General features: G+C 42.9%; 1 protein-coding gene across 2 annotated transcripts; it reads right to left on the bottom strand.

The window, feature by feature from the left end:
* Positions 1-2,173: 2,173 nt before the first annotated feature.
* On the bottom strand, positions 2,174-19,986 carry LOC139155236 (membrane-associated tyrosine- and threonine-specific cdc2-inhibitory kinase-like). 2 transcript variants are annotated; one of them, XM_070730344.1, is made up of 8 exons: positions 19,679-19,986; positions 11,191-11,552; positions 9,476-9,966; positions 9,191-9,297; positions 8,841-9,013; positions 4,249-4,505; positions 3,358-3,435; positions 2,174-2,916 (listed from the first exon to the last, which is right to left on the bottom strand). In XM_070730344.1, the coding sequence occupies exons 2-8, from the start codon at positions 11,548-11,550 to the stop codon at positions 2,700-2,702; spliced, it is 1,683 nt and encodes a 560-aa protein (XP_070586445.1). In that variant the 5' UTR covers positions 11,551-11,552; positions 19,679-19,986; the 3' UTR covers positions 2,174-2,699. The 2 variants fall into 2 exon arrangements, with proteins under 2 accessions (XP_070586445.1, XP_070586446.1); XM_070730345.1 differs by having other exon boundaries at positions 19,705-19,879.
* Between the last annotated feature and the right edge of the window lie 1,236 nt (positions 19,987-21,222).

Consider the following 21,222-nt stretch of genomic DNA (forward strand, 5'->3'; position numbering starts at 1 on the left):
TCTTAAATTTGTTCAGCTTATCAACATGGGGGCTGTGCTATCCCTAATGCTAGATGGTTCCTTCATATATCTATTAGGGTAACCATCAAATTTCATTCTGAAGCAGTGGAAATGGGGTCTTAAAATTCTTTCACATTGACAGCTATTATTGTCTCTCTACATTTCAATGAATTGCTGCTAAAGGTAACATCTTTGAACCTGAATTGCAGTTCAGTTAAAATTACCATCCTGGTGGAAACTAATTGGAATATGACCATGTTTTTTTTGGAAATCATAAGTATGATTGAAAATTCTACTACCAATACTATAGGTTTTCTCTATATTTTTATAAAACAATTGCATGTTTTATAAAAACTTAACAACAAAAATGTTTAGCGAGACAGGTTAACCTGCTTGTTGAAAATTTAATTTTCAGTTAAATCTCTACATTCTAAAAGTTTCATTATATTCAGCTGAAAGATGGAATAAGACTTTGTACACTGTTATTTGCTTGATATTTTAGAAATTTTACTTTTGGTTTTCAACTAGAATTACATATCTTTATATTTTAAAAGTATCTATATACATTTGAGTTGAATTTCAGAGTCTGGAATTCAATGCCCGGTCAGAAATAACACATTCCTCTTATAGTCTAGGCTAAAAAGAATTAAATCAGCTATGAAGCAGTTATATTGGCTAAATAAAATGTAGAAGGATCTTTATAAAATCAACTTAAATTTTAGAAAATGAGATGCTAGTTTTAGAATTTCTAAGATCTCATCATCAGGTAAATAGACTAACATAACACAGTTAAAAAAAAAATCAGTTCCTGAACATATTGGTTGAAAGAGTTACGATTGGTATTTTTGCCTTAAATCCTGTATCATGGAACTCTTGCTACTGAAATTTAAGATTGGCATTGGAAAACTACACCTGTTAAAATATTCTGATAAATGGACATTCATTTTGTCTATGTAAAAAAAAAGAGAAAGAGATTTACAAATAGGAGCCACAAAGTATAAAACCTATTATACTTTGTCGTTTATTGTTTTAGAGGTTAAAATCAGGTTGTCAGTACTGATGGAAACCACAAGATACTTATTGCATATTTCATGCTATTTGGGTATGTCCTGTTTCTTCTTTTCTGGTCAACATTGCCTGCTTCCATTCTGTTATCTCCGTAAAAAAGCAGGATATAGAAGCACTGTGCTGGTGGTTTGTCAGAATTATATAGCAGGACTAGATTAGACTGCTCAGCTAGCAATGCTTTACCTTATCATTTTTACCAAGTTAGTGCCAGGCTGAAATCACATAATAAAGAATGATAGCATCAATGTAACACCCCCGCCCCCGGCTGGATAAACAGCATAGGACTATCTGGAAGTCCATATGTTTTGCCTATTTTAAAAAAATGAAGAAAAGAAAAAAGTCCGTTTCTGCAGTGACTTCTTAACTTTGGTTTGGGTTACAATAAAATACAATATAGTTGGCTTATAGATGGGAATGGGACTGCTTTGATTTTATGTATGCAGTACCTCACACCAAAGCAGCTGATTTCTGTGGCTATAATTTCTCTTCAGCATATCTGCTAGTAGGAAATATAGCAGCCACCCAAGGCACCACAGGGAGAAGTGGGGAGGGACAATCTGGTTGCAGGCAATGTTTCTATGAGGCAGAACAGATGCCATAAAACTGAGACAGGAATTGGTAACTAGTGGCAAATTTCATGCTGATACTGTACAGATTTTTTTTTTGTTAACTGAATGATGCACATATATTCATCACTAGGCCCCCAGTTGGATATTAGAGAATGAGAATACATGTATCCTACTTATATCTTAATTGAAGCTCATTAAAGTAGAATAAATATATTTCCAGAAGAGCACATTTTAAATCAATCACCAGTCACTTTTATCTCTACCTAGTAAGAATAGGGCGTCTCATTTAATCTGACTGGAAAATCCTGAGACCTAGAGACACACAATAAATATGGGCAGCTAATAATGTGTACAATTTACAATGACTTCTCTAAAAGTCTGTATTTTCAAGGTTTCCTTCCATTAAACAAGAAATTCAAATAGCTTCCCTCATCATCTATTATACTTGCCTTTAAATAACATCTCCTTTAAATCTTTTTTTTTTCTTAATGGAGTTTTACTTTATAGTCATGTTTTTTAAAAAGGAAACAAACCAGTTAATGCAAATTTTGAATGCTTTTAATATCATGACTTATAGTTACCACATTTGTAAAATCTCAGAATGAAAGATTATTAGGCTCCCAAACTCAGACTCCAATTCTACAAATTACAAAAAATCTTTGGGACAAAGAGAAAGGAGATAAAGCTTAAAAGAGAAATGCGTACAAAAGGTATTACATTCTAAAATTTGTATGAAATAACGCTTTTACCCGTAAGTGGTGAGATTATGATCTGCTTTCTACTGATTGCCAGCAAAACATCAAATAAAGCAGAAATATGTCAAAAACACTTATGTATAACTCCAGTAGATAACATATGCACAAAGCAAAGCATCCATAAAAACTTGCCTTTCCTTTGCTAGTCAGAACTGACAAAACTTAAGCCCTCTGAGAATCGTAGGTATCTATGAGTACCATATTGACCTCTAACATGCTAAAGAAAAAAAGTTCCAAATAAAGGGCCTAAGCAAGCCAGAAAATATAGTTCCCACATCAACTGTTACATTTTTTGTTCAGGTGCCACCTAATCCTCAAATAAGCTTAGCAAATTTTTTGGCTCAAAGGGAGAGCACTGATTTAGGCATTGAGATGAAACCGATTCCCATTTATCTTCTGTTTCATCATATGTTAATCTGTGCTGTGATGTATTTGCAGATAACATGTTTGATGAAGTGGGGCTGCTGCATGGGGAGTTCAGACCAATGCAACTAAGGTTGGGACTTTCCTGGAGTGGAAAAGACCTATGAATTAAAAAAAAAGTTAAAATGTAAGAAAATATGGAAACCTCACAACTTGGCAAGAAAGAAACTAAAGTATTCAGCATCTCTTTCTAGTCTAAGAGTCTTGGGAAAGTATTAAGCTTCAAAATACAATGTTCTTATCTTTTACTGAAGAGCTGGAAACATGCAACTAAAGTATTAGGCCAGTGCTACAGTTGCTGCCTGGCTAAGTCATCAAGCATTCTAAATATTGTTTTGTGTTTTCAGTTTGCAGGTGACTGTGCAAAAGTCTCCAGAAGTTTAGTTACTGAATTTAGACACAATAAGCCTAAGTTAAATGATAGGATCTTACTGAATATTACATTTGTAGTACAACCCTGTAAATCAAGACAAACCAGATTATATCTGGTTATATATGAAAACAAATATTTCTTTATAGTAATTGCTTCAGTAACATCTCACCTTTTCCTGAAAGCAGCCTCTGGCGTGGAGGTGCTTCCTGCAAATGGGCATATGGTAAACAGAAGGGAACTAGGTTGTCTGGAAGAAAAGTAAATAGGAGGTTTTACCACCAGAGAATGGGTGAGAATTTAGACAACACAGATAATAAATGATGCACAACATGTTTGAACAAGTAGGTTATGTTAGTAATTTGCTCCACTTCTCCCTTTCATTCATCATACAACTTCTAGGTGTACAAGCCTCAGCTGAACCAAACTAGTCCAATTTATAGTGTTACACAAATGGCGATGGTGTTGACTACGTTACTGCTCTGCAAATTTCTTCCGGATGCCTGTGTGGCCCATGCAGCTGAAGTGGCCACACTTCTGGTCAATTGAGCTGTCAAGCGACCAGGCTGTGATTTTGCCTAACTTTCATAAGACGTGACAATGCATGCCTTAATCCATATGCCTGTTGAGGGGGGATACTTTCTGCCCTATAGATTCAGGCTGAAATGAGACAAGTAACACCTCAGTCTTTCTAAATGAGAAAATCCTTTTTAGATATAACTGGAGAGCCCTTCTTCAAGTGCTTTTAACAAGCCTAATCTTCCATTTTGGGTTTTAGAGATTGCTACAACCAGAAATAAGATTACTGCATGCAGTTGAAGTATTAGGGAATTATGAAATTCTAAAAAAGGATCAGTTTCAGTATCAGAAAGGATTTTTTTGCAATGGATTTTTGAGATTTGAGCTTATTTGTTTTTCAAACTGGGCAAGCACTTCACTGACCTTAAACCTAGGATTCGTTTACCACTATTTTTAATATATTCTGATGCAGGCCATTTTCACTTTCTACTTCAGCCACATTTTGAGATAGGTAGAAAAAAGAATATGCCTCTTTTTAACTTACTTATCCAAGGTCTGCAGCTCCACGGGGCAAGTGTGATTATCTTGTTTACTTAGCTCTAAAACCTCAAGTACATCCTTGCCAACGGCCTCTTTATCATCTTCATCTTCACCCCAGTCACTGGAGAGACTGCTATTTTCCAGGGGAGGAAAAAAGGGTGAATGTGGTGGTGTGACTGGAACAGTCTTTTGCCAAAAGAGCAACCGTTTAGCTGGACTGAAAAGAATCCCCCAAAGCCATTGCATGAACCTGAGGAGAGTCTGGAATGAGCAAAAGGAAAAGATCAAATTCCGAGAAAGAGATCAGCAGACACACTATAAAGAAAACAACCATGAAATACAGAATCTCCTAAATTTTACAGTAAAACTGGACCCAGAAATGGTTCTAGCATTAAATAATAAACGTTTGATACAAATCAATGAATTTTGAACTAATATGTACCAAAACATCCACAAGAATTCAAAGAGAAATAGAACCAATTCAGTTGCATTCAATCACAAGTAAAAGTAACATGTTAATAACAAGTACAGTAATACCTCGTCTTACGAACGTAATTGGTTCCGCGACAAAGTTCGTAAGGTGAAAAGTTCGTAAGATGAAACAATGTTTCCCATAGGAATGGAAAAGCAAATAATGCATGCAAGCCCAAAATTCACCTCTTTTGCCCTTTACTGCTCGCATTCGGATCCTTGTTCGGGGAGTGGGGGGGTGGCGGGCTGGTGGACATGACATACCCGGGACTGCTGCTGCTTCTCAAACAGAAACTGCCGCCGCCACTATCCTCTTGTCCTGGCCAGAGGGATGGAATCTGCCCGGACGTGGCAACTCCAGCCTTTGGGAGGGCGGGGCTGGAGTAGAGGGGCAGCTGGGGAGGCCCCCTGCATGGTTTGGGGGCTCAGTGTCAGGGCTGTCAGCGAAGGAGCTAGCTCGGCGAAAGCTCTCCCAGCAAAGAGGCTGGAAGAGGGTTTTCTCCGAGTGCTTCGGGGACACCTGCCCCGCTCCTCTCGGAGCCCCTTCGCTGGGAGCGCTTTCGTCCAGGGCTGTCAGCGAAGGGGCTGCAGGAGAGGCAGGGCAGGCATTCCTGAAGCGCTCGGAGAAAGCGCTCTCTCAGCCACTTCGCTGGGAGCGCTTCCGCCGAGTGCTTCAGGAACGCCTGCCCCACCCCTCACAGCCCCTTCGCTCACAGCCCTGGGCGAAAGCGCTCCTAGCGAAGCGGCTGAGAGAGCGCTTCCTCCGAGCGCTTTGGGAACACCTGCCCCGCCTCTCCTGCAGCCCCTTCACTGACCGCCCTGGACGAAAGCGCTCCCAGCAAAGGGGCTCTGAGACAGGCGGAGCGGGCATTCCCAAAGCGCTCGGAGAAAGCGTTCCCAGCGAAGCAGCTGTGAGAGCGCTTTCTCCGAGCGCTTCGGGAACGCCTGCCCCACCTCTCCTGCAGCCCCTTCGCTGACAGCCCTGGACGAATGCGCTCCCAGCGAAGCGACTGTGAGAGCACTTTCTCCGAGCGCTTCGGGAACGCCTGCCCCACCTCTCCTGCAGCCCCTTCGCTGACAGCCCTGGACGAATGCGCTCCCAGCGAAGCGACTGTGAGAGCGCTTTCTCCGAGCGCTTCGGGAACGCCTGCTCCACCTCTCCTGCAGCCCCTTCGCTGACAGCCCTGGACGAAAGCACTCCCATCGAAGCGCCTGCGAGAGCGCTTTCTCCGAGCGCTCCAGGAACGCCTGCCCCGCCTCTCCTGCAGCCCCTTCGCTGAAAGCCCTGGACGAAAGCACTCCCAGTGAAGGGGCTGCGAGAGGGCTGCTTGAAGCTGCCCTCCAGGATCCTCACTAGCAGCCGGAGGAGAAGCCGCCACCGCCGCTGCAGCCACTGCTGCGGGAGGAGCCGTGCCCCAAGGCGGGGGGCAGAGGAGAAGAAAGCCGAAGAGAGAGGTGGGTAGGGGCAGCGGTCGGAGGCCAGGGGTGTGAGGGGGCCGGAGGCGGCGAGGGGGCCCAGACTCCGGCACCCAAACATGGCCTCCTTCCCTGCTGAGCCTCCCAGCCGCAGAGAAGGTGCAGAAACTTCTGCAAACTTTGGAGCCCGGCACGGCTCCTCCCGTAGCGGTGGCTGCAGCAGTGGTGATGGCTGCGGTTTCTTCTCCGAGCATGGGCTCCAGGTTTAGGCGCGGTTCTCCCCCCCTTCTGCAGAATCCCGTTGGGGGCTGTAATCAAATGGGAAATCCTGGTGGTGACAGTCACAAGGTAGGGGAATCCCTGAGGCAGTCAGAGAGTGCACACACAGTACAAGAGCCCATGCACCCGGGCTTGGGTTCATAAAACAAAAATGGTTCTTAAGGCAGATAAATCGTAAACCCCGAGTTCATATCACAAAAGGTTCGTATGAAGGGGTGTTCGTAAGACGAGGTATAACTGTATAGAAATCATGACTATAGTTAAAAGAGTGTTCTGGCAGACCTATGGAATACAGTAATACCTCATGATACGAACTTAATTGGTGAAAGGAGGAGGTTCGTAAGGTGAAAAGTTCGTAACATGAAACAAAGTTTCCCATAGGAATCAATGGAAAAGCAATTAATCCGTGCAAGCCCAAAATTCACCCCTTTTGCCTCATTTCCGCCGGCATTCGGATTTTGTTCGGGTGTGGGTGGAGGGGGGGAGGCGGGGGGAGACAGCGCAGGCTGCCCGGAGGGAGCCTCGTGGGTGGATTAACGGAAAAGTCAACAGTTACTGTCCGGCTTGCAATGACTGGAAGGGAAGGGAGGGAAACGCACGGGCGGTTTGTACGTGCGTCTTCTCTGATTTCCTCCCTCCCTCCTTCCCCCTCTCCCTCCTGGCCTCCCTCCTCCTCCTCCTCCTGTATTCCGCCTCCCTCCCAGCCTCCGAGCCACATTCTCTGTGCCGCCCGGCTGGCTGTCATCTTCTAAAGAAGCAAGAAGAGGAGGAGCTGGGCGCCTTCCTCCACCACCACCGGCGCCCAGCTCCTCCTCCTCTTCTTGCTTCTTTAGAAGATGACAGCCAACCGGCGGCGCGGAGGGTGGGGATGGTGTGCGTGTGTGGAAAGGGTCAGTGGGAGAACTGGGGGGAGCCGTGGCCACTGCCCCGTGGAAGGGACCCGGCTGGGAAGCTCCCGAAGGTGTGGGCTTGGGTCTTTCCGGGAGAGCAAGCAGCAGGCGTGGGCTGGGGTCCCCCCAGTTCTCCCGCGGACCTCTTCCACACATCCCGACTCCTGCAGCCTCCGCGTTTTTCTTTCGGCCTTGGGCTGGAAAGGGGGAGCTAAGCCAGCCCAGCGGTTTTTTACATTGGGGAGATGTTACCAGCCCAGCGGCATTGATTCCTCCCACCGCTTAGCTCCTCCCATCCACCCAGAAGCTGAAAGTTCTGGCCTTTGTTCACCAGCCTCCACGTTTTTCATGTTTGCATCCTGGGCGGGTGGGCGGGCAAGGAGGCGCGACCGACCGGCTCAGGCTCCGGCTAGGACGGGGCGGGTAGCGGCTGGGCACAGCGGCGAGGGTGCATCCGACTCGGGGCTGGCGGCACCCAACGCACCGGGCAACATCAGCTCAGCGGATCAAGCCCGGCTCCTTTCGGCCCAGCATCCCGGGCCAAGCGGCTGCCTTCCGTCACTGAGCTTGGCTCGCCCGGAAGATCGTAGCGCATGTTGGCTGCGCCAGCGAGGGAAGCCAAGCCGGCAGCAACGTCGCCGCCGCCGCAAACGCCACCAGCCCCGAGTCGGACACAGCATCGCCGCCGCCGCCCCCAGTCGCTGCCCGCCCCGTCTCGCTGCCCGCCCCGTCTCGCTCGGCCGCGTCTCCTCGCCCACCGCCCGCCCGCCCAGGATGCAGACCTGCTGCCTCGCCTCACGCCCGACGCCGGCCCGATCCTGCGCCTCCTGCTCCCCCCCCCAGCCAAAAATACAAAGGCGGTCTGCCGCCGCCCGCGGAGCAATGGGAAGCTGAAGCCGCCGGCGGTTTCAGACTCCCTTTGCTCCAGGCTGCTCCGCCCTGCCTGTCATGCGGCGGCAGACCGTCTTTGTGGTTTTTCGCTGGGGGGGGAGCAGGAGGACCTTCCTGACTCCCTCCCCCAGCGCCGGACCTCCTGCCCTCCCTCCCAGACAAAAACCCAAAGTGGCCTCCCGAACCCGAAAGTTTTCCGTCTTACCAACCTGCCACTGCTGCCGAGAAGCCCCGCCGCCCGGCTGTCACCTTTTAAAACAGCCGGGGGGCTTCCCAGAAGCCTCCCGAAGCCGAATGCCAAACCCGAACATCCGGGTTCGGCTTCGGGAGGCTGCTGGGAAGCCCCCCGGCTGTTTTAAAAGGTGACAGCCGGACGAACGCCGAACCCGGAAGTTCGGGTTTGGGGTTCGTAACATGAAAAAAGTTCGTAAGAAGAGGCGAAAATTTTAAGAACCCCGGGTTCGTATCTCGGGTTGTTCGTAAGACGAGGGGTTCGTATCTTGAGGTACCACTGTATTTATTTTTAAAATGTTGTTTAACCAATTTTCAAGCAAACATATATAAAAATGAAAAATCACCAAAGAGTATGTGGTTAAAGGTTGCTGTTGAATTTGGACCATAAACAATATTTGGCTAAATTCATGAGTACCTTATAGATGAAGGTACCATGCTGGATCCCAGAATATGCTAACAACACAAGTTTTCGCCACCTCTGAATTTTCTTCATGGGACTAGAATTAAGCAACATCTCCACTGACGGCCGGAGAAGATGATTGGGTTCCAACATGGCAATTAGAAGTTCTTGTAGCTCAACCGAGAGACCTGAAGTGGATAGGAAAATTCAGTCATCTATCTTTAATTGTGTGGCATGCTAAATTTTACATTTCAGCAGATTCTTCACTTGATCTTTTTGCTTTTCATTTTGCCTGCTTCTTAATATTGCAGAATTCTTGCACTGTAGATATTACACATAGAGATATCCCCTTTGCTGCTGCTCACCTGCAGTGAATTCAGAGGGCAAATAACCCTGTCGAAGTTGCTGCCAGCCTTTACCTCCATTGGGGAGCTCCATATTACAGGCAATTTCTAGAATAGTTATGCCAAGACTGGGAAGACAGAAAGACATAGATCAAGCAACTGAAGCAAGCAGCACTATTAAACCATATCACTCATTTTTTAATACCCATAGTTAGCAACATTTGAGGCAAAGGAGCAAACACTATGCAAAAATGGCCATTCCTAGCACCAGAAAATCTACTACCATCTTCTCATCACATTCCGCACCTGAAGACATCAGCAGCCTTGGTGTATTCTCCACGGAGCAGTTCTGGAGCCATGTAGCGTGGATCACCTTCTTGAGCATCTTTCAGATCCCCAGAGTCCAACTCCAGCATTACGCCAAAGTCACCCAACTTGCAGACATTGGTAGATGATAGAAAGATGTTAGCTGGCTTGATATCCATGTGTAGAAGGTTATGACCATGTAAATGGCGTAGTCCTTGAAGTATATCCCAGAGGAAGATCTGAACTTGCCATTCAGACAGAGGGCCATGTTCCTCGCAGTACTGCAACAGAGTGCCTAGGCATAACTCTGTCTGTATGTAGAGTTGACCACACTCTTCCCAAGCCTGTACAAAGCTCACACAGTTGGGATGATGCCCCACACACTCATGCTTGCGCACCTCAGCCAGTTTGCGCTGCCTGTCAGCCTCGCCCCGGAAAAGCCCCACAGAACGCTTCACTGCATACAACTGACCATCTTCACGAGACCGTACCTACAAGAGAGAAGAGTGAACAACCTGGACAGTCCACAAAAATGCTTTAAATTAAGAATCATATCTGATTATCCCAACATCCAAATGAGGAGTAGAATTATTTTGTGCCAAGAACAGTAAGTTTCTCTGACAAGTAGTGTTTATACCTTGTAATTAGACTGCAAATATATGTTCTATTTGTTCTAATTACTAAGGTAGACAAAATTAAATCACATACAGTGATACCTCATCTTACAAACTTAATTGGTTCCGGGACGAGGTTCTTAAGGTGAAAAGTTTGTAAGACGAAACAATGTTTCTCATAGGAATCAATGGAAAAGCGATTAATGCGTGCAAGCCCAAAATTCACCCCTTTTGCCAGCCGAAGCGCCTGTTTTTGCACTGCTGAGATTCCCCTGAGGCTCCCCTCCATGGGAAATCCCTACTCCGGACTTCTGTGCTTTTGTGATGCTGCAGGAGAATCCCAGCAAGGGAATCCCAGCATCACAAAAACGAGCACTTCACTGGCAACGGAAATCCAGAGGTGGGGTTTCCCAGGGAAGGGAGCATCAGTGAAATTGCAGCATCACAAAAACACCAAAGTCCTCGAAACCCCACCTCCGGACCTCTGTGTTTTTGTGATGCTGCGATTTTACTGAGGCTCCCCTCTATGGGAAACCCCACCTCCGGATGTCCATTGCCAGCGAAGTTTTTGCACTGCTGGGATTCCCCTGCAGCATCACAAAAACACGAGAGTCCGGAGGTGGGGAGCTTCGCTGGCAACGACAGTCCAGAGGCGGGGCATCACAGCGGCGGCGGTGGGTTTGTAAGGTGAAAATAGTTTGTAAGAAGAGGCAAAAAAATCTTAAACCCAGGGTTTGTATCGCGAAAAGTTTGTATGAAGAGGCATTTGTAAAATGAGGTATCACTGTATTTAAAATACTGTCATCTGAAATGCAAAAATTTCTACAGGAGGTACTTTTAAATAATTACACAAGTTATACTTAAATATAGGAAATTATCTGCTGTCTAAACAAAAGTCCAATTTGTTTCTTCAGGTTGTCTGACACATGCTTCAAAGAGGTTTGCAAGGGGAGTATCATCCCAATACTTTTCTTCCAGTCACCAGAGATCTGCAGAATGTGGAATTTCCATTTAGCTGTCCCAACTGCCACCCATCAATATAGTCTCCATTAATTTCTGTAATCCTATCACCACTAATCATTACTTGATGACCCCCCTTACCTTATATACTTTCCCAAAAGATCCTCCTCCCAAATAGATGAGTTTCTGAAAACATTGCTTGAAAAACGATTCTTTTTTAGAGATATCATACAGATGACTATGTAGAGGCAATTTCTGTTTTTGCAAGCCACGGAAGGAAACACTACGTGGCTTGAGCTTGCTCCAAGTCTGCTGCAGACGGCGGTCAGAGAATATTCGGCTCACACTTAATGTGCACTTGTGGCGTGGTGGTGGAGGAAGTTGTCGGCGGGTCTTTTTGACGGAAAAACTGTATTCTGCTTCTTTAAAGAAGGCAGGCACTGGCAGAGGAGTATGGCTCAATTGAGACTCAGCATCTGAACAGTCAAGAGCCACCGGCATATCTGAAAGTAAGAAGTAGATCATTAAGATTTTGCAATATCTTCCTTTATAGCGTAACCCAGAAAGCATCGCTTTAGTGCTAGGCTTTTCCTTCAGGTACATCAGCCGTAAAAACTGAATTTAAGTATGGTCACAAACTATTCATCATATTTAATCTAACTGGAATAAAATAGATCATGACATGTACTGAGTTTAAACCAATTTTTCATACAATGTAACAGCATATTAGAGAGACACAAATTTATAGCCAGTGACCATAAGTAAAAAAACAACCAATAAAATGTAATAACCATCCTTACGTTTTTCACCTTAATTTGTATGAATGTACATAAATATATTTAACAAAACTATGAAATTCACAGAGCTAATATAAATAGCCAAACCTATAAAGCTTATTAGCTATGCATCTGTCTGCTTTCTTTGTTTCTTTCTTAGTTAGATGCACTTAAATGGCTAAACAGAAGGAATAAAGTAGTAGCATATATTACATTACCAGCTGAGAGACTTCTACTGCTATTATGGCACAAAATGCTTCTTTATTTCTAGCTTACAATTCTGGAAACAACTTTTAATTTGATATTAATAATTTCAATATTTTCAGTTCTTTTTGCAGTAAGATTTTCTTTATTTTGTCCTTTAAAAAACTCTTATCAACTAAAAGCCTTAGTAACAATGATGCTTTTCCATTAGCACTAGATTTCCATCTGAGAAAATCAATGCCCTGTGGTGTGCTATTTCCAAATCTTGGCCATTTGAAGAGTATTTCAGGTAAGATGGATTTCATCTGCTGCAGGTGTCCAGGATCCATCAATAACAGCCATGAAATGTCTTAGTGATTCCTGATAAGACACGTGACATTCAAATGAAACTGACAAATACAATTTCTAGAGGCACAACTGTCAGTAGAAGTATAAATTGAACAAGCAATAAATGGAACAGGTTGATAATATAAAAGTTTCAAAGTATTGATTTATTCCACCAGTTACTTGCTTACATGATCAATTATAAGGTACTTTTTAAAAAAAATAGAAGTACAGTGATCCCTCCATTATCGCGAGGGTTCCGTTCCAGGACCCCTCGCGATAATCGATTTTTCGCGATGTAGGGTTCCAGAAGTAAAAACACCATCTGCGCATGCGCGCCATTTTTTTTCATGGCCGCGCATGTGCAGATGGTGGGGTTTGCATGTGGGCGGCGGGGAAGACCCAGGGAAGGTTCCTTCGGCCGCCCAGCAGCTGATCTGCTCGGTAGCGCAGCAGCAGCGAGGAGCCGAAGATCGGGGTTTCCCAGCCGCCCACGGAAAAGGGAAACCCCGATCTTCGGCTCCTCGCTGCTGCTGCGCTACCGAGCAGATCAGCTGCTGGGCGGCCGAAGGAACCTTCCCTGGGTCTTCCCCGCCGCCTCGGCTCCTCGCTGATGCCCGCCCGCCGTTTGCCGCTTGCCCGTTCACCCGCCCGCCGTTTGCTGCTCGCCCGTTCATCCGCTGTTTGCCGCTCGCCCGTTCACCCGCCGCTCGAGAGCAAGAGGAAGGAAGAGAGTGACGTCATCGTGGGAAAAATCGCGATATAGCGTTTCGCGAAGATCGAGATCGCGAACATCGAGGGATCACTGTAATCATATATGATTTTCGGCAATAAGTTGTACTGAAAATAGTGGGGATTAGTTAAGGGTAATGGGCAGCATGGTAACTCAGTGGTTAAGACATTGGACTTTTGGCAGGAAAGACAACAGTCCAGGTTAGAAACCCAAGTGCCAGGAGATGGAGTGAGCTTGTCCATGTCCCAACTCTTGACAACTAACAGTTTGAAAGCATGCAAATGCAAAATAAATAGGAACCACTTTGGTGGGAAGGTAACAGTGTTCCGTAATGTCACATAGCCCACATGACTGCAGAAATGTCTTCAGACAATGTTCAGTAGTCTGGAAATGGAGATGAATATCCTGATATAGTTGGCAACATAAAATCCACAGGGACTTTTTTAGCTTTACTTTTATTGAAGGATATATGTTACAGAGTTCACTATATATGCTCTTTTATCCAACATGGCAACCATAATTGCGTATAATGTTTTATTTAAAAGACACAAACTACATTTTTATAGTGCTCAGAGCATCAGACTAAGAGTAGGGCTTCAAATGTGGTTATGAAGCTGGTTCTGTTCTACATTCAGTGGAGCAAATCTCACCAAAATATTCTAGCAGGTTTGACCAAAATATGTTATAAAATATTATAACAATGATCCAACAAGCATTTTTAGATAATATGATCACTGGACTCCACCTGGAGTAAAATAAAAATTTACAAAGCTGTTGTAGGCATTAAAAGAGATATTTTAAAGAAGCAGTTGAGTTAATAGGAATATTTTTCTAACGGAACTACAAATCTGAAGCAGATCGGAATTAAATTCTCCTTTAAAAATATTTTATACGAATCCTGTTGCTTGTACTCCAGTCTGTTATTCGTTGACTTAGATACAATAGATCTGGCTATAGATTTTCCACACTATAGTGTACTCTTTCTCCTTTTCTTTTTAAAATGAAAAAACCTACAACCTAAAGAATGGTCCATACTATAGGTAGCCCTCTCTTAATTTTTATTTGTTCAGAGACTATTTCAAATTACTTCTTCACTAACCTTTTAGCTAGCCTCTCCCTCATGTTCTAAATTTCTCCTCTTCCAGCAATTCTTCATTTGTTCTGCTATTTCTGATACTGTTCTACAGTTGTTCCTTCAACCTTATACTGAGAGGAAACAAATACCTGAAATATTTTTGGGGTAAATATCCCAAACCAGAGCTTATGTAAACCAACTTTAAATTGGGGTTACAATTTGATTTCACTCTTGATTCCCTCTTCACATTTCACCTTCTCCTTAGTTTCTTTCATGTCCTTGTTTAGGCTTTACTTAAACAGCTTCTCAGGTTGCTAAAATGACAACCCTTTCCTTGATATGGTCTCTTTCCCATTGACAGATAGGTTTTATTCATGTCCAAATAATTGATTCGTGGAAGTGAATTTGTCTACACCGTAGACAAATTAAAAACAATTAAATAAATATCTGTATATTCAAATGTGTACTGTGATTATCTGCCAAGCCAGTTTTCTTGACTGTCAGGTGTGGATAGGAGGATCTCAGCACTGAGAAGAAAATTGCATGTTTACTGAAGCAATGCCTGTCTCCAAAGTTCCTTTCCTGATACTTCCTGTTCTGCCAACGTATGCCAAGACATTGTGATGGAAATCTTCCAAAAATATTTGTCCACTTTTCCAGGTAGATCAGACAGGAAACATGAGCAGATACAGTAAACCAGTTCTACTTTATTTCAAGATATTGTATAATATTAACAAAATCTTACAAGTCTGAAAATATAAATCTCTTACTGTCTTTACAGCCCAAGAAGCTAGGAAGGGCTTTCTTCTGAGCCTCTTGCTCTGTCAACTATCCAGCTGAGTTATGTTCTCTCTTATCACATCATTCTATAGGTGGTATCTCTTTGTCCAAGTTTCTAGGGTCTTTTCTACATACCATTACAAGATTTGAGGTATAAGTTTATTGGGTAACAAAAATTCAATGGTCATTGGGTTCTACCTATACTAAAGTTAGTTCAATGGCTTTCTTTGTACTCTAGCCCAGGGGTTCCCAACATTGATCTTTGGCACTTTTGGAACTGGATTGCAGAAATGGTGGGTGAATGTGAAGCTGCATTTGTGAAGCAGGATGTGTGTGCGTGAAACCATACCCTCTCCCTCACCACTGCCACTCCATTGAACTGTAAGGTTGGAGACCGCCCCTCTAGGCCACATGACTAATTCACTTATGGGATGTGGCCTATAGATTTTTTTTTTCAGAACATCAACTTATTCTATGAGCATGGATTACTTTTTAAAGTCTGAATTGTTTTACAAAATTCTAATGCATATAAAACTGAATTCCAATGCATAAGAGCTGCGTACCCTGTTTGAAAATTAAATAAATAAAGAATGGGGAAATCATTCACTCAATTATTTATTCTCCTTGAAAAAAACCTCAAACATTTTATCTAACACACCCCGAGGAAGGATCCACTTTTTCACTGAGAACACATCAAATGAAAAAACCCAAAACATTTGTTTCTCCAATCCTATTAGTATTAAGATTTTGAAATTTTTCTGCTTTTTCACATGATTCTACCCATCATGTTAATGCTAATATATGGGATTAAGTCTTTCCAATGTCTCTTGCTATATTCACACAATCTATTGTCCCATGGTTAATTTTGATTTTACTTAACAAATTCAAATTGTGTTGTGGGTTGGCACAACACTATCAAAACTAAAAACATTGGCTTAATTAAAATATGATTGGCTAATCCATGGCACAATGTATTATGTGAATCTTTATTGAGTTACCTTTTCTACAAGTCCCTTCTCAAAGCTATATTCCATGAAATCTTAATCTAATCCCAAACAAATGTGATTAAAGATAAACAAAACTGAAATGTATCTAATTTCCACTAGCCATTCTTAATTTGCCTTTTCTTCTTCTAATATTCCTATTATTCTAAATCTAGATTATAAATTTCTTTGCATTACATAAAGGCAAAGTTACACTTCAGTTGAGCTTAACTCTTGATGACTTCAGAATATGAATCATGCAGTTTCACTAAATAGTTCAAACGTGGTTGGCCATTGCCTCTTTCATGAATGATTTTCCAATTTAACCAACAACTCTAGTACTTTCTAGTAGCTTCCCATACAAATACTACAACAACCACAGTTCAGTTTCTAAGTTTCACAAAGTCAAGCAAATGCTGGCATCTGCTAAAACATAAAGAATTTCTGCTGGGTACATAAGAACATAAGAAGAGCCATGCTGAATCAGGCCAAAGCCCATTGAGTCCAGCATTCTGTATCACACAGTGGCCCACCAAATGTCCATGGGGATCTTGAGCAGAAAGAGAAGGCAAAACCCTCCCTTTCACCTGAGCCCCAACAAATGGTACTCAAGGGAATCCTGCCTGCCTCAACCAACATAGAGGCAGCACATGGACATCCATTTAAATAACCGCCGATACAATTGGCATCCATGAATCTGTCTAATCCTGCCTTGAAGCGATCAAGGCTGACAGTGAATTCCATAAAACAACGACCCTCTGGGCGAAGAAATATTTCCCTTGATTTGTCCTCACTTTCTTATCTATGAGCTTTAGAGAGTGCCCCCTTGTCCTAGTATTATGTGATAGAGGAAATATTTTTTCTCTATCCATTTTTTCTATCCCATGCATGATTTTATACACTTTGATCAAGTTACCCCTTAAACACCGTCATTCAAGGCTGGAGACCAAGGCATTGCAACCTGGTTTTATAAGGGAGATGCTCCATTCCCTTGATCGTTCTTGTTGCCCTTTTTTGCACCTTTTCCAGTTCCATTATATCCTTCTTGAGGTGCGGTGAGCAGAACTGTACACAGTACTCCAAGTGTGATCTCACCATCGATTTGTACAGAGGCAATACAATACTTACTGACTTATTTTCGATTCCCTTCCTAATCATGCCAAGCATGGAATTTGCTTTTTTTTACTGCTGCTGCGCACTGGGTTGACATCTTCATTGACCTGTCCACCAAAACCCCAAGATCCCTTTCTTGGGTTGTCTCAGAAAGTTTGGTCCCCATTAGTTGGTAGGTATAATTGGAGTTCTTTGCCCCAATGTGCATAACTTTGCATTTGTTTAGGTTAAAATGCATTTGCCACTTTGTTGCCCACTCACTCAATTTTGAGAGATCCTTCTGGAGCTCCTGACAATCAGTTTCACTTTTCACTACCCGGAACAATTTAGTGTTGTCAGCAAACTTTGCTACCTCACTATTTACTTCTACATCCAGATCATTAATGAATAAATTAAAAAGTAAAGGTCCCGAAACTGCACCTTGGGGTACACCACTTCTCACTTCTTTCTATCCAGAGAATTGTCCATTTATGATTTAGCCAGTTACCAATTCAGGACAAGACCTGTCCTCTAATTCCGTGGCTGAAGAGCTTTTTTAGGAGCCTTTGGTGAGGGACTTTGTCAAAAGCCTTTTGAAAGTCAAGATATACAATATCATCTGGGTCCCCTTTATCTGTTTATTTACACCCTCAAAGAATTCTAACAAGTTAGTAAGACATGATTTGCCTTTGCAGAAACCATGTTGAGTTTCTTACAGCCATGCCTGTTTTTCTATGTGCCCTGTAATTTTATCTTTAATAATGGTTTCCACCACTTTACCTGGAACTGAGGTTAAACTGACTAGTCTGTAGCTTCCTGGATCACCTCTGGATCCTTTCTTGAAGATCGAGGTTACATTTGCCTCCCTCCAATCCTCAGGTACACTGCTAATAGTACAATATCCCAACAGTAACTTTCAATAGTTTGGCCTCCTTTTGTTGATGTATTGTACGAACATCACTTCATCCTAGCCATTTGGCAATTAACTGGGAATAGTGAAATGTGTTGTCCAGCAATCTGAATGAGACCAAATTGAAAAGGTTTAACATACAAGGGAAAACACAGATAATATAACCTATGTTGTAAGTTGAATTCCCAAGCTGGAGTAAGCCTCCAGTTCCTGTCATCTGGAGCTAGCCTAATTGTGGCTGTACTTAAAAGAGACAATGGCAACTGAAAAAACACCTTATTGGAGTGGCATTTTTTATATAGGTAAGGTGGATAAGTTGCATTTATTTCACATTTATTCTGTCCTTTTTTCCCCTCTAGGAGTTCAAAAATACACCACTATTACTTCCACCCATTTTGATTTAAAAAACAAACAAACAAACAAACAACCTGGAGAGAAAGATTGGAATGATTATTGGCCCAAAGCTACTTATGGATTTCCTTGACCAAGGGGACATTTGAAACTGAGTGTTGCCTCAAAACTCACAAAACCAAGTGTACATGGAGCTGAAGAACAATTCTCTGAATTTGGGAGAGAATACACCTTCACTTGGGGGGTGGGGATTGCAGCAGCAAGTCTTTTTAGGAACATAGAAGATTGAGAACAGAAAAAGACCTCATAGTCCATCCAGTCTGTCCTTATACTATTTGCTGTGTTTTATCTTAGGATGGATTCTACGTTTATTCCAGGCATGTTTAAACTTAGTTACTGTGGATTTACCAACCACGTATGCTGGAAGTTTGTTCCAAGCATTACTACTCTTTCAGTAAAATAATATTTTCTCACATTACTTCTAATCTTTCCCCCAACTAACCTCAGATTTTGCCCTTATTCTTGCGTTCACTTTCCTATTAAGTTTTTTTTTATATAGTGTAGAAACAAATAATACATATTCCTTCCTTTTCATTATCAGCAAAAAAGTTACAAATTTCATTTCATTGGATTTATATGCCGCCCCTCTCCGAAAACTCGGGGCGGCTAAATACATATATACATACAAATAATACATACATACATCCAGTATGGGATAAGTCAATAATACATTGATTGCATGGGAAGTTTCAACAATGGAAAACATTGATTCCAGACACACACACACACACATACATATGCATAAGTATCTATACACTCCCCTCCAAAATGTACTAATACGGCCTTTAAAATGCTAACGAAGCCTAAATTTTGAGGCAGCAGTGCTCTTCTCTACACTACCCAAGTAGACTTACAATCCTAGGTTTAGAAAGCTTAGAAACACGACCTAAGCATAGCCCATAAAATCATCTGCTCCAATGTCCTTCCTGTCAACGACTACTTCAGCTTCTACCACAACAACACACGAGCACACAACAGATACAAACTCAAAGTAAACCACTCTAAACCTGACTGCAGGAAATAGTTGATGCATGGAACTCACTACCAGACTCTATAGTATCATCACCAAACCCCAAAACTTTACCCTTAGGCTATCCACTGCTGACCTCTCCTGATTCCTAAGAGGTCAGTAAGGGGCGTGCATAAGGGTACCAGAGTGCCTTCCGTCCCCTCTCCTAAGGTTTCGCTTTTTTTCTTTTAATTTAATCATTTCGCCAACCTGCTTTACTCCCATTCACAGCCACAGCGATAGACTATATCATCGTCCTTTCCTCAACAGCTTAGTCAGTTACACCAACCACCTCTCTTCCCTCTCGGAAAAGCTTCGGGGATTCTCCATACCTAATTAAACTCTCCGTCCCAATCACCTCGGAATCGCGAAAGAAGAAAAACTCGGATTCTCCGTGAGCTTCCAGACGCAGCAATCCCGATTTTTCTCCCCTCGGTCCCCCGTAACCACCGCCACCACCTCCTCGGAGGAGCGCGCCAAGCTTCTCCGAAGGGAACCAACGCTCCTCGCTCGCGCCAAAATTTTCAAATGCCTCGCCCATTTCCGCCTACGTTATAATAGCGACGCATATACGTCATAATAGCGACGCATACGTAAAAAAGGGGCAGGGGGCGAGGAGGGAATCACCAGAGAGCTGCCCGCGCGCATGGTAACTGAATCCCTATTTTATAATGCCCCCTGCTGTGGTCCTCAGATTCGCCTGTCTCTCTTCCCCTCCTCCGTTTTCTGAAATTTTATTATATTCTCAGGCGACACCGTTCTGTATTTATAGTTTTTATCGTCTGCTGCAAAACTCAGGATCATCACAGGGTGGCGGCAAAAGAGCCCAAAGTGGGGTGTTTCGGCATAAATACAGCAGTTAAAAGACAAATGTCTGCTATGTTCAAGTTGTCTGTGGTGAAACTTCAAATAAAACGTTCGACGTCTTGGCTCTGTTTGAGTGTTAGGCTCTCTATTCGTTTCAGAAGAGCCTTATTTCGTCAGTAAAATTTTTAATACCATGAAAAAAGTATCAATGGGATTTGGGATTGTACTATCAATTTTTAAAATTGCAGGTATTTATTTTAAAAAATATATTATTTTAAGGTTGCGCAGTGGGTAGAGTGCAGTACTATAGGGCCCTAAAATTGACTGCTAGATTTGCAGGTCAGCGGTTCAAATATCAGGGTTGACTCAACCTTCCATTCTTCCGAGGTGGGTAAAAAATGACCCGGATTGGGGGGCAATATGCTGGCTCTGTTAATTAAGAAGTGCTATTGCTAACATGTGAGCTGCCCTGAGTCTAAAAAGAAGGGCGGCATAAAAAATTGAATGAATGAATGAATGAATGAATGAATGAATGAATGAAACAGAAACATAGAAGTCTGACGGCAGAAAAAGACCTCATGGTCCATCTAGTCTGCCCTTATAATATTTTCTGTATTTTATCTTAGGATGGATATATGTTTATCCCAGGCATGTTTAAATTCAGTTACTGTGGATTTATCTACCACGTCTGCTGGAAGTTTGTTCCAAGGATCTACTACTCTTTCAGTAAAATAATATTTTCTCATGTTGCTTTTGATCTTTCCCCCAACTAACTTCAGATTGTGTCCCCTTGTTCTTGTGTTCACTTTCCTATTAAAAACACTTTCCTCCTGGACCTTATTTAACCCTTTAATATATTTAAATGTTTCGATCATGTCCCCCCTTTTCCTTCTGTCCTCCAGACTATACAGATTGAGTTCATTAAGTCTTTCCTGATACGTTTTATGCTTAAGACCTTCCACCATTCTTGTAGCCCGTCTTTGGACCCGTTCAATTTTGTCAATATCTTTTTGTAGGTGAGGTCTCCAGAACTGAACACAGTATTCCAAATGTGGTCTCACCAGCATTC

Source organism: Erythrolamprus reginae, unplaced genomic scaffold (genome assembly GCF_031021105.1).
Source record: "Erythrolamprus reginae isolate rEryReg1 unplaced genomic scaffold, rEryReg1.hap1 H_1, whole genome shotgun sequence".
Classification (NCBI taxonomy): Eukaryota; Metazoa; Chordata; class Lepidosauria; order Squamata; family Dipsadidae; genus Erythrolamprus; species Erythrolamprus reginae.